Source organism: Silurus aristotelis, assembly GCF_946808225.1.
Source record: "Silurus aristotelis genome assembly, chromosome: 6".
NCBI lineage: Eukaryota > Metazoa > Chordata > Actinopteri > Siluriformes > Siluridae > Silurus > Silurus aristotelis.
The window spans coordinates 15742877-15756028 of record NC_139579.1 but is presented as its reverse complement, the minus strand read 5'-3'; the positions used below and the strand labels follow the sequence as shown (position 1 = coordinate 15756028).

At 36.8% G+C, this 13152-nt stretch overlaps 1 protein-coding gene and 1 long non-coding RNA gene across 3 annotated transcripts in view; both read right to left on the bottom strand.

Moving 5' to 3' along the window:
* Positions 1 to 6163, bottom strand: part of sh3yl1 (SH3 and SYLF domain containing 1) — a 39780-nt gene extending 33617 nt beyond the window's left edge. The window contains exon 1 of one of the 2 annotated variants that reach the window (XM_083543755.1): positions 5867 to 6163. In XM_083543755.1, the coding sequence (XP_083399881.1) occupies position 5867 (1 nt within the window). In that variant the 5' untranslated portion in view covers positions 5868 to 6163. The remainder of the gene's footprint in view (positions 1 to 5866) is intronic. The other variant, XM_083543756.1, reaches the window with a different exon arrangement.
* The window catches only part of LOC310727394, a 766835-nt gene that overhangs the window by 633990 nt on the left and 119693 nt on the right, over positions 1 to 13152 (bottom strand). The gene's annotated exons all lie outside the window — the stretch shown is intronic.

Here is a 13152-nt window from a genome sequence, read left to right as displayed (position 1 = left end):
CTTTGGGTCCCAACAACATGGGATGTATCCGAGCTGGTGCTTAGCGTGTGTTCGAAAATTACTGTGAATTACTAGGAACATCGTTTTACATTACTGTGATGCCCAGGAACATTATGTTTTAGAGTAGATTTTTCATTCTGACTCAGATTGCTTTTTATCTTAACCACACGCTTTATCAATTTTTACTATATTATAAATAACATCTACTACTTTCAGTCGTTCGTTGCTCAGTCCAAACTTTTTTAAGACAAATTAGAGCCATCCAATTTCATATGACCTTCCCCCCCCCCCCTTAAAATGGTACATTTCCTCAGTTTAAGCATTTAATATGCTAACTATCTACTATTGCTAATAAAACATCATTCATTATTCAAATCATTGCATTATGTTTTTATTTACATTTTACACAGTGTCCAAACTTTTTTGAATTGGGGTTGTACTCCACTCTGTATAAATGTTTCAGGTCTATGTGACACAAGCAAGTCAATAAAATGATCCTAGTAAAACAGTCCAAACTCAAATTATCAAATATCTTATGCAATGCCTTAAAAATTCAGTTTTTTTTTCCATAAAGCCCTTGTACCCTTCCAGTTGCTTTGCTAGAACAGTCCTATCTGCAGGAAGGCCAAATGGTCTGCAGCAACTAGGGAGTATCAAACCAAGTCTTTACAGCTTCAAAACAAGGCGACGTGGCAAACCGAACCAACAAATACACCTTGCAAGCCTCTCCTCTATTTATTCAGCAACATTCTTCAAAGAATAATTTGTTGTATTTGTCTTGTGTGTGTGTGTGTATATATATATATATATATATATATATATACACACACACACACACACACACACACACACACACACATATATATATATATATATATATATACATATATATATATATATATATATATATATATATATATATATATATATATATATATATATACAGTGAGGAAAATAAGTATTTGAACACCCTGCTATTTTGCAAGTTCTCCCACTTAGAAATCATGGAGGGGTCTGAAATTGTCATCGTAGGTGCATGTCCACTGTGAGAGACATAATCTAAAAAAAAAAATCCAGAAATCACAATGTATGATTTTTAAACTATTTATTTGTATGATACAGCTGCAAATAAGTATTTGAACACCTGTCTATCGGCTAGAATTCTGACCCTCAAAGACCTGTTAGTCTGCCTTTAAAATGTCCACCTCCACTACATTTATTATCCTAAATTAGATGCACCTGTTTGAGGTCGTTAGCTGCATAAAGACACCTGTCCACCCCATACAATCTGTAAGAATCCAACTACTAACATGGCCAAGACCAAAGAGCTGTCCAAAGACACTAGAGACAAAATTTTACACCTCCACAAGGCTGGAAAGGGCTCCGGGGAAATTGCCAAGCAGCTTGGTGAAAAAAGGTCCACTGTTGGAGCAATCGTTAAAAAATGGAAGAAGCTAAACATGACTGTCAATCTCCCTCGGACTGGGGCTCCATGCAAGATCTCACCTCGTGGGGTCTCAATGACCCTAAGGAAGGTGAGAAATCAGCCCAGAACTACATGGGAGGAGCTGGTCAATGACCTGAAAAGAGCTGGGACCACCGTTTCCAAGGTTACTGTTGGTAATACACTAAGACGTCATGGTTTGAAATCATGCATGGCGCGGAAGGTTCCCCTGCTTAAACCAGCTCATGTCCAGGCACGTCTTAAGTTTGCCAATGACCATTTGGATGATCCAGAGGAGTCATGGGAGAAAGTCATGTGGTCAGATGAGACCAAAATAGAACTTTTAGGTCATAATTCCACTAAACGTGTTTGGAGGAAGAAGAATGATGAGTACAATCCCAAGAACACCATCCCTACTGTGAAGCATGGGGGTGGTAGCATCATGCTTTGGGGGTGTTTTTCTGCACATGGGACAGGGCGACTGCACTGTATTAAGGAGAGGATGACCGGGGCCATGTATTGCCAGATTTTGGGGAAAAACCTCCTTCCCTCAGTTAGAGCATTGAAGATGGGTCGAGGCTGGGTCTTCCAACATGACAATGACCCGAAGCACACAGCCAGGATAACCAAGGAGTGGCTCTGTAAGAAGCATATCAAGGTTCTGGCGTGGCCTAGCCAGTCTCCAGACCTAAACCCAATAGAGAATCTTTGGAGGGAGCTCAAACTCCGTGTTTCTCAGCGACAGGCCAGAAACCTGACTGATCTAGAGAAGATCTGTGTGGAGGAGTGGGCCAAAATCCCTCCTGCAGTGTGTGCAAACCTGGTGAAAAACTACAGGAAACGTTTGACCTCTGTAATTGCAAACAAAGGCTACTGTACCAAATATTAACATTGTCTTTCTCAGGTGTTCAAATACTTATTTGCAGCTGTATCATACAAATAAATAGTTAAAAAAATCATACATTGTGATTTCTGGATTCTTTTTTAGATTATGTCTCTCACAGTGGACATGCACCTACGATGACAATTTCAGACCCCTCCATGATTTCTAAGTGGGAGAACTTGCAAAATAGCAGGGTGTTCAAATACTTATTTTCCTCACTGTATATATATATATATATATATATATATATATACACACACACACACACACACACACGTTTCCTGTAGTTTTTCAACAGGTTTGCACACACTGCAGGAGGGATTTTGGCCCACTCCTCCACGCAGATCTTCTCTAGATCAGTCAGGTTTCTGGCCTGTCGCTGAGAAACACGTAGTTTGCGCTCCCTCCAAAGATTCTCTATTGGGTTTAGGTCTGAAGACTGGCTAGGCCACGGCAGAACCTTGATATGCTTCTTACAGAGCCACTCCTTGGTTATCCTGGCTGTGTGCTTCGGGTCAATGTCATGTTGGAAGACCCAGCCTCGACCCATCTTCAATGCTCTAACTGAGGGAAGGAAGTTGTTCCCCAAAATCTCGCAATACATGGCCCTGGTCATCCTCTCCTTAATACAGTGCAGTCGCCCTGTCCCATGTGCAGAAAAACACCCCCAAAGCATGATGCTACCACCCCCATTCTACACAGTAGGGATGGTGTTCTTGTGATGGTACTCATCATTCTTCTTCCTCCAAACACGTTTAGTGGAATTATGACCCAAAAGTTCTATTTTGGTCTCATCTGAACACATGACTTTCTCCCATGACTCCTCTGGATCATCCAAATGGTCATTGGCAAACTTAAGACGTGCCTGGACATGTGCTGGTTTAAGCAGGGGAACCTTCCGTGCCATGCATGATTTCAAACCATGACGTCTTAGTGTATTACCAACAGTAACCTTGGAAACGGTGGTCCCAGCTCTTTTCAGGTCATTGACCAGCTCCTCCCGTGTAGTTCTGGGCTGATTTCTCACCTTCCTTAGGATCATTGAGACCCCACGAGGTGAGATCTTGCATGGAGCCCCAGTCTGAGGGAGATTGACAGTTATGTTTAGCTTCTTCCATTTTCTAATGATTGATCCAACAGTGGACCTTTTTTCACCAAGCTGCTTGGCAATTTCCCCGTAGCCCTTTTCAGCCTTGTGGAGGTGTACAATTTTGTCTCTAGTGTCTTTGGACAGCTCTTTGGTCTTGGCCATGTTAGTAGTTGGATTCTTACTGATTGTATGGGGTGGACAGATGTCTTTATGCAGCTAACGACCTCAAACAGGTGCATCTAATTTAGGATAATAAATATAGTGTAGGTGGACATTTTAAAGGCAGACTAACAGGTCTTTGAGGGTCAGAATTCTAGCTGATAGACAGGTGTTCAAATACTTATTTGCAGCTGTATCATACAAATAAATAGTTTAAAAATCATATATAGTGATTTCTGGATTTATTTTTTAGAATATGTCTCTCACAGTGGACATGCACCTACGATGACAATTTCAGACTCCAACATGATTTCTAAGTGGGAGAACTTGCAAAATAGCAGGGTGTTCAAATACTTATTTTCCTCACTGTGATATATATATATATATATATATATATATATATATATATATATATATATATATATATATATATATATATATATATATTTCTTTAGTTGATGATAAAACATGACTAACTAAAATACACAAGGGACTTGCAGTAGGCACCAACACAAGTCAAAGACATATGGAAAAAAGTTAATAAATTACACATTGAATGTAATTAACAATTTAATGACTCCAAATTTGCCTGAGATAGATAAAAAAAAATAGACTACATAAGAAAAAAGTATTGAGACAACTGACTTTTCCAACCATAAATGGTTCTTCCTGAAAGTTAGTGGCACAGAATTTGTCTTTGGATTCGATAGCATCACATTTACCCTTCACTTGAACGAGACCCAAACCTGTTCCGGCATAACAATGCCTCTGTGCACAAAGTCAGCTACATAGATGATATGATTTACATGTTATGGTGTCTGTTATGGTCTACCCTCTAATGAACCCTAATGAACACCTATGGGATGAATTGGAAGGCTGACTGCACCCCAGGCCTCTGCTTCATCAGGTGCTGACTTTACTAACACCCTTGTGGCTGACTGAACACAAATCTCCTCAACCACACTTCAAAATCTAGTGGAAACATCCTCCCAGAAGACTGGAGGTTATTATAACAGCAAATAGCAATTAAATGTGGAATGGAATGCCCCAAAACACATTGAAATCTTATGGGTAGGTGTCCGCAAACCTTTGACCAAATAGGTGTGTGTAAACAGACAGACATACAGAAATATAGATAGAGAAATTTGTTCTAATCTTAAACCTTAGCTTTTAAATGAGTTCAATGAATTAATGCACAAACAACAAACACCTTAAGTAAATAACAGTACATGTTTTTGCTTAAAAAGAATGCAAATTAAGCATGCATTTAAAGCTGTGTATACAAACCTAATCGAGGCGAATTGTTTTTTTGTTTTGTTTTTTATACCAATGGCTTTTTGAGGTGCACTGCCCCATACATATGCAAGAGCCCAAAGAAATAGCTGATTTGTCATAATGCTTTAAAGCCACTAAACCAGAAAAACACTTATCTGCCAAATAAATACAATGTTGCTCTATTAATTTAACCCTTTTTGGCAAAAAAGCCAGCATGTAAAAATACTAGTACTGCAAGTAAAATGTAACTAGTACTAATAATACAATAGAATTTAAAAAGAAATGAATAGAGAATGACACAAAATACATTGATATTAAGTTATTGGTCTTCGTCAACAGTGTCATTTTTACGTTTAATAAGGAGGATCTGTATAAATTATAAACGTAATCCAGGACCTTCATCTGCGGTTCGTAAACACTGCTTTAAATGCATGAGTGTTTACATTCTGCAAGTATTACAGTTTATTTTATAATCTCTACAAGGTCTGTTTACCTTTTTATTTAAGAACATAAATAACTGTTTACCAATTTGAAAGAATGGTTTTACTTCTATTTCATTAATATTTTGCAGTTAATATTCTCACAACCAAAGATCTCCTTTGTATAAGAAGTTTTATTTTCTATTTTCCTGTCCTCCATTCTCCAAGTGTCTTCAGAAACTTCTTCATGGAACATCTAAATATGCAAAATAGCGTGACGAGCTAATAAATATGCAAATTCGACTATGACGTCGTCCGCAAAAATCTAGCAATCTTTTCTAAAAGGTGCTTTAGGTTTTTTCTCCCTAAGGAGAGTCAACAAATTAAATATTACAAATTAAATGAGCTAAAACACAAAAAAAGCCACCAGAGTGAGGGCTTTTTATTTTAAGTAAACATAACTATATTGTCATTGTGCAATGCTGATACCTAACTTTCCCTTGAGTTTAATGGAACAGACGTTTCCTATAGGAAGAACAAGCGATTTCAAGCGGAACTAGGGCAATAAAATAAAGAAAGACAAACTTTTTTTGTACTTACTTTTTTTGCGGATGTAAAGCTTGTCTTGCGAGGTTTTTGTGATTTTTGTGTTCTCCTACCTGGCGCAGGTAAAGCAACTTTAGCGAATGAACTGTATTTACTTCCGATCCACCTGCCAAACCTGCTGCCCTGGTTCCAAAGGACCCAAGTATTATTACACTCTAGAAATGATATATTTCTCTCTTTCTAAAAATCACCCAAAAGCCAAATTACATTTAATTGACATTTATTTGCGGTCGAAAATTTATTACAGTGTTTCATGTTTCCAATTTCGGATCAGGCACAATTTGGACAAAATAAAAAAAAATGGCGTCGGCTGGATAAGGACCCAGAGAGCGTTGCTATGGAAGCAGCACCTGCGCATAGGTGAGACCTTACTAACATGGTGCGAAGCTGATATATACCATATCATAAATACAGTATACAGTATATATACAGTATATATACAGTCTATCATTATTTATTAATAATGGTCATATAAGAAATTATAACATCTTAATTTTAAATGTAAATAGTAATTGTAATAAAATACACAACGTAATAAATACTCAATACTCAAAAATATTGTCTCAATTCTATATAAACTTAGAGCCTACGTATATAAACATAGACTCAGAGTTTCTTAGCCTTAAAAAAAAAAATTACGGTTTCTATCAGGAAAACAGCACATTGTTTGGTGAATTACTAGGATTTTGTGTTTGAGCATCGTGATCTAACTCTAAAAAAAGAAAGAAAAGAAAAGAAAAGAAAAGAAAAGAAAAGAAGGAAAGTGATGTTCCTCAAATAGGAAGCATGGCATTTGTGTTTATGATATTCCTTTTACAGCATTATGTTTCTGACATGTCATGTGGTCCATGATGCTTATTGTTTAGAGACATGTCATTCAATACAAATATTCAATATATATTTAATACAATTTATATATACTGTACTGGGACACTTTTCCATCCATTTATAGTTCTTCACAAAGTTGGAGGCACACAACTACATAAAAATCTACCCTTCACTTGAACGACGAATAACGATGGTCTGTCTGTCTGTCTGTCTGTCTGTCTGTCTGTCTGTCTGTCTGTCTGTCTGTCTGTCTGTCTGTCTATCTATCTATCTATCTATCTATCTATCTATCTATCTATCTATCTAATATATCTAATCTATCTATCTAAGGTCAGACAGCATGTCCAAAGTTCTCATTTAAATCAAAAGTATGGCTTGAGAGAAAGATCTGTTGGAGTCTGTCTCAGCTGTGTAGACAACAATACCAATGTTTCTTTTGAATAATCACTAACTAGGCAATGTTGCACTCAGTTTTGCTTAGAAAAAAAAAAGATTAGTTTCAATTGTTTATCAAGTTAATATAGCCTGAAATGACTGGTAAATAAGAAAATGGAAAACTAATATCATGTTACTTTCTATAGAAAATGATCAGAGATCATTTATGTATTTGAATGAATTTTTGGGTCAGGAATATTCGTCTATTAATTTTTTGATTTAATACCTCACCAAATTAATACTTATTAGAAAGGGAATTAATGGTAACCAGCTTATTGGTGACTTGAAAAAAAGATAATCATTAGTTAAAGGTCACTCTTATACAGGGGTGTCAAACTCAGATCTGGCCCAAATCTGGCCTGTGGTATAATTATATTTGGCCCACGAAATCATATCAAATGTGTATAAGAGCTGGCCCGCCAGTATATAGCGCATACCCCGCTAATACTACAAATCCTTGAATGCTTTGTTAGTGCGTTGGCGCGTCAGTCGAGACCGCTGAAAAACTCAGCGCTGAATTTCTTTGAAGCCCAAAAATGCAGATTTGACCTGCTCAGTAATCCGTTTGTGGTTGACGTGGAAAGCGCACACAAACCAACCTTCAAATGGAGCTGATTGAACTCCAGTGTAGAGACATGCTCAAGTCAAAGTACGACTCTGTTTGTGCTGCACAGTTTCCATGTTTCCTCCCCGACACACTGTTCCAACTCCGTGCTCAAGCTGCTCTCTATGTTCACCAGCACATATCTGTGTGAGAAACTGTTCTCTTTGATGAAGATAAACAAAACACCACTCAGGAGTCTCACTGATAAACACCTTCACTCAATCCTGAGGATTTCCTTAGCTCAGAGCCTAAACCCAGACATGATGCACTTGTATCTGGATTCAACCAATGTGCATCAGAGTAAATCATAGTGTAGCAAACTGAGCTTGAATAAATGTTGTCTTTATGCACTTTTTCTTCTCTAGGGCATGGACTGGTAATGGTTGAAAGATTGCCTTTTTAATTGAAGGAAAATATTATTATTTTTGGTTGTTTTGTTGTTGGTCTGTACAGAGAGAGAGAGAGAGAGAGAGAGAGAGAGAGAGAGAGAGAGAGAGAGAGAATAAGAAACGAATAGCACTTATGTGTGTTTTATTTCAAATTTAATTTCTCATGTGTTTATAATATTAAACTTTGGTTGTTCCAGATTCAATGTTTATGCAAAACTAAAGTTTGTTTCCATATGAAAAGGTTCAACATTACATATCTGGAAAGACGGAAAACATGCACAATTGTAGTCAATTTTTCAATAAAAATTTTGAGTTTGGCCCACAACTTCGTCCCAGTTTTTAATTTTGGCCCACTGTGAATTTGAGTTTAACACCCCTGCTCCAACATAACCTATTTCATTCGGCTGTGTTACATCCATCCAGTAGGGGGCATTATGTGATTCAAGCATGCATTTATTTCGAATTCTTAATGCCATTCAAATAAATGACAAAGGATCTTCTTACAGTACTCTCATTGAATACAGATGTCAGGTTTTTCTTTTAATCTCTTTAATGTCTGAGTTTCCATCAATGTGGTCAACTGAGAACATTGAGAAAAACCCACTGCTTGGTTTTGGCATCTCAAGAAAAACCTGTCTATTCCCCACTGTCCTGTCAAAACAAAGCTCATATTCGTCTATGGTAACGTTATAGCGCAACATAACCTAATTGTGTAAAAACATGACGAAAGCAGAGTCAAAAGGAACCTCGTTATGCGCCTGGGTATGTCTTAAATTTCAGCTCTAATACTTAGAAACAACCATTTAACATTTTCATGCGGGTTTCCTGGTTGTTAAATATGAACTTAAAAAAACTAAAAGTTTGATTGGATTGTAAAATGTAATGTATTTCTTAATGAATTAGGCTAACAGTTCTGGGAATTTGTTATATCTTGATTATATGACCTTTGTTTCCAGTGTTCCTACCATAACAGAAATGTTTTATGTAGTAAAACTATTGTAGAAAAAAGTATTGATCATACAGGCCACAATCCATCACAAGCATAATCAAAGCATTATGCACACACATGCATACATTTATTCGCATCCACAGGGAATGCAGAGTAGCCACCAAACCTGTATGCATGAAGAAAGCCATGCAGCATGAAGAAAGCCATGCAAGCCAGGGAGATCTTTACACTAGCGATTCTCTAGATGTGGGATGGCAGTGTTACCCATAACATCACCATGGCACCTATCTATTCATTATGCCACATCTAATCTACATGCTTACAACCATGCTTAATAATTTGTAAGCCTTTTCTCTTTATGATAAGCGTTTAACTATGAGAAACTGTATTACTTCATTTAAATGATTGCAACTGCTTGAAACAAAAGAAACATCTTTAGTTTATCCCAGCCTGGCAATGGTTTCCAGGACATATCAGTTCACAGAAAGGGATCCACATCTGCTTTGTGCAGAATTTCCCACACGGCTGCATGACCCCCCCCCCCCCCCCCCCCCTTTCACATTCTCTCTACACCCATTTCTAATAGGATTCTCTCAGTACCTATCATTCCAGTCTTATACAGATGACGCACAACTCATTCTTTTCTTTCCACCCTCGTACACTCACGTTTCTGCTCAGATCTTTGCATTTTTTGTCATTTCTTTATGACTATGAGTGACTACTTGTATGTGACTTTGAGAAGTGGTAGGTCAGTGTTTAAGGCTATGGGGTTAGTGTTCGGAAGGTCAGGGATTCAAGCCCCAGTTTCGCCAAGCTACCCACTCTTGGGCACTTGAGTAAGGCCCTTAACTCTTCCTGAGTGCTGTATTATGGCTGACCGTGCACTCCAGTGCCAGCGTCCTAACATCAAAAGAATATGCGAAGTAAAAATTTGTCTGTGCTATGAAAGTAAAAACACCTTGACCAATGCATCATGAAAATGAAAAAGGGGGCTCAAGTGAGAGGACGGATAATTGTGAGGACATTAATGTGATACATCCTTATTAAATAGTCAGGGTTATAGTGGTTTGTTAGCCAACTTCACCACATATGGTGTTCTTTGGGTGATGTCTTGGTTTTGCACCAAACATTTCTTCTTTATTTAAGCCCAAAATGTTATAATGGACACAGTGGATAATAACACATTTTGCCACATGGTTATCCAGTGAGTTCTTTATTATTGTCACAAAAGATTAGATGAAAAATAAACAGAGTGTGTCCAAAATGTGTGAGATATTCCTCAGGCTTCTAACACTGCAATAGATCTCATTTCTGACGTCATTTTAAAGACCCTGTTCTTGGTAATGTCTCAATTTTCTTTTCACTTATTAATGATGGCATCCACTTGTTCTCTTGTACATTGAATATTTAATTAGTCAGATAAAACAAAAAACAGACAAAAAAATATTAGAAGCAAAAACAGCTGATTTTTATTTGGGGTTAATCAGAATCACTGAAGTTAATTGCTTTTGAATGTGAATTCACAATCGCTAATCCCACTATAAAAGTTATCGTAATTACTTTTTCTGTTCTATTTGTTATTTGCCTGAATTGTATTGGTCGTTTTATCACATTAAAAATGGAAAAAGATCTGACTTTATTTATCTTGGCTTTCTTTCTCTTTCTTTTATTTTACTTTGTTGTTGTTATTGACACACATGTCTGTAGACTGTTTATATCTATTGTAGATGCAGATTACAGCATTGCATTGCAATCCTAATCAAGAAAAGGAGATAAAGACACGCATCAATTCTGTCACAAACGTGGTAGAATTACTTTTCATAGCTGCCTCATATACTGAGTCATTAATTGTCTTCAAGCACTTATGACCCACCATTATGGTATTCTCAGACTGTGACCTATTTCTACTAGAACGAGGACATGGTTTGTGATTGAGACTGCAAAGCATGTCCGTACATCCTTCTGGATAAATGTTGTATGTAGCATAGATCAGTGTTCAAAAATAAGAATTCACCAATTCTTTATTCTGTACAATCTCTGGAAAGTAAGAACTCTATTTTTTTCTGATGCAGATATATTCTTTATATTAAATATTTATCTCATGCTATTTTGTTTTTCCCGGAAATTTTACCATTTGCCATATGCTCAAATAACTCGGCTAAACTGGCTTTTCCTGTGTGTTGTGGCAGTGACCTAAAAATGAAGTAGTCTTGGTGAGGAAGCACACACAAACATGCATGGCAACACAAGCACACACTCCAAACATGAATCACGCGTATGACTCATCTAACGAAGTCATGCAGACGTCAGGTTCCTATTTCCTCAAGAAGGCTCCAAAGCCAGAGGTTCACAGAATGTGGTAGCAGCTCTCCCTGCCCCGGTCTGGAAGCTAAGACACAGACGCACTTACTGCTCCCATCTGGGCTTTATACTACTACCTCCCCAGATGCCAATCATACACACCCAGCTATGCAAGAAATGTAACAATTGTCTCCTCCTCCCTCCCTACAACAGTGTTTTTAAGGCCTGGAAAAGACACCTGGCCAAAATGTAAACAAACTGAAGTATTTTATTTTTTTCTGCATATTCAAACTTGTTTGATTGCGCAATAACTCGTAAGAGAATCCATAGGGAATCCAGAGTCCTCCACAAACCCGAAAATGTTCTTGATCTTATGCTATCACTAAAGAGATTCAAAAACGAATTTGTAGCATGACATTTTTTATTACAATAAAATAAGGTTAGATATAATTATTTAATAAATTAACTATAAAGCAATGTACTGCCATCCTGTATATATAATTGCCATATTTTTCTTAATATCTATTATTAGCACCCATTTCCCAGCATGTAATGTATATACAGTGTGACCATATAGTCTGATACCACAAATAAATGTGGAATTTTTTTACATTAAAAATATAAAAAAAAGAGAGTAAATATTCAGTGTTTTGAATATTTAATATTTAAGAGTCCGGCTAGTTTCTACTTTACTGTTTAGATGTAAGCAAGTGTGTTTTATTGACCGTGTAAACTGCTTTGTATAAATCGTTTTTTTTGCCTCATGCCTAATCACTTCTACTGACGCACATGTTCAGCTGACACTGCAATAGAGTCCATGCCAACTATATATAGTATAGTATAATGAGAAACTCTGAAATTTATGTTAACATTTAAAAGATAAAAAGTTTTCTTAAACTCAAATTATTGTCAGTGATATCATTTTGTAATAAGGATTGCTGTATTGAATAAAAAAAAATGCAAAATTCAAGTACATTCACTGATGCTACGGGACATTTGCATGAATCTAATACATCATGATGCTATTTTAAGTTGCTATTAAAATGTAATTAGACCAAATACCAAATGAAACAGTCATTTACACTGCCCTGTTATTATCAGCTATTTGTAACGCTTACATACTGTAGGTATGTTGTTGGGTTGTTTAAACCTTCAAAATGCAGCCTTGGCATTAAAAATTAACAGACTTTGAATGCTTGGTTTAATGTTGTTGTGTTCAAATACTGTTTAAATTTTATTTACAGATTTTTCTACATATATTTCTATATTTTTATAAGCTGCTCATTATAAGCTCATGTGAAATGCATTATACAGTATACTGAATAGTTTATTTTTTCATCAAGGAGTTCTTGTTCCTGTAGGTCAAGACAGTCCATGTTCAAGTTTCTACTCCTCCCCCGATTAGACACACCTGGATTGTTTAATTAGAAAAGTAATTAATTTACCGCGTGGCATGATGGCCTTTCATGCCACGCAGTGCATTACCATTTAACCACCTCTATGGTGTGTCCCAAAGCACAAACCACAGGCAAGTGAATATAATTCTTCAGTACTTCTGTCAGCACATTGGGACAGATAATACATTTTGTCCTTTATGACACTGGATTGTCCTTTAAGCAGTGGGATAGCCAGGAATTAAATACGGGGATGGATCAGGAAATTTACCAAATAAAATCACTGAGTGATCTGCACAGTTATATATAAGTGTGATTAACCTTTTTGGGATGCCAGACATTACAAGCAGTATCTACCATCAACAATTATATTAAT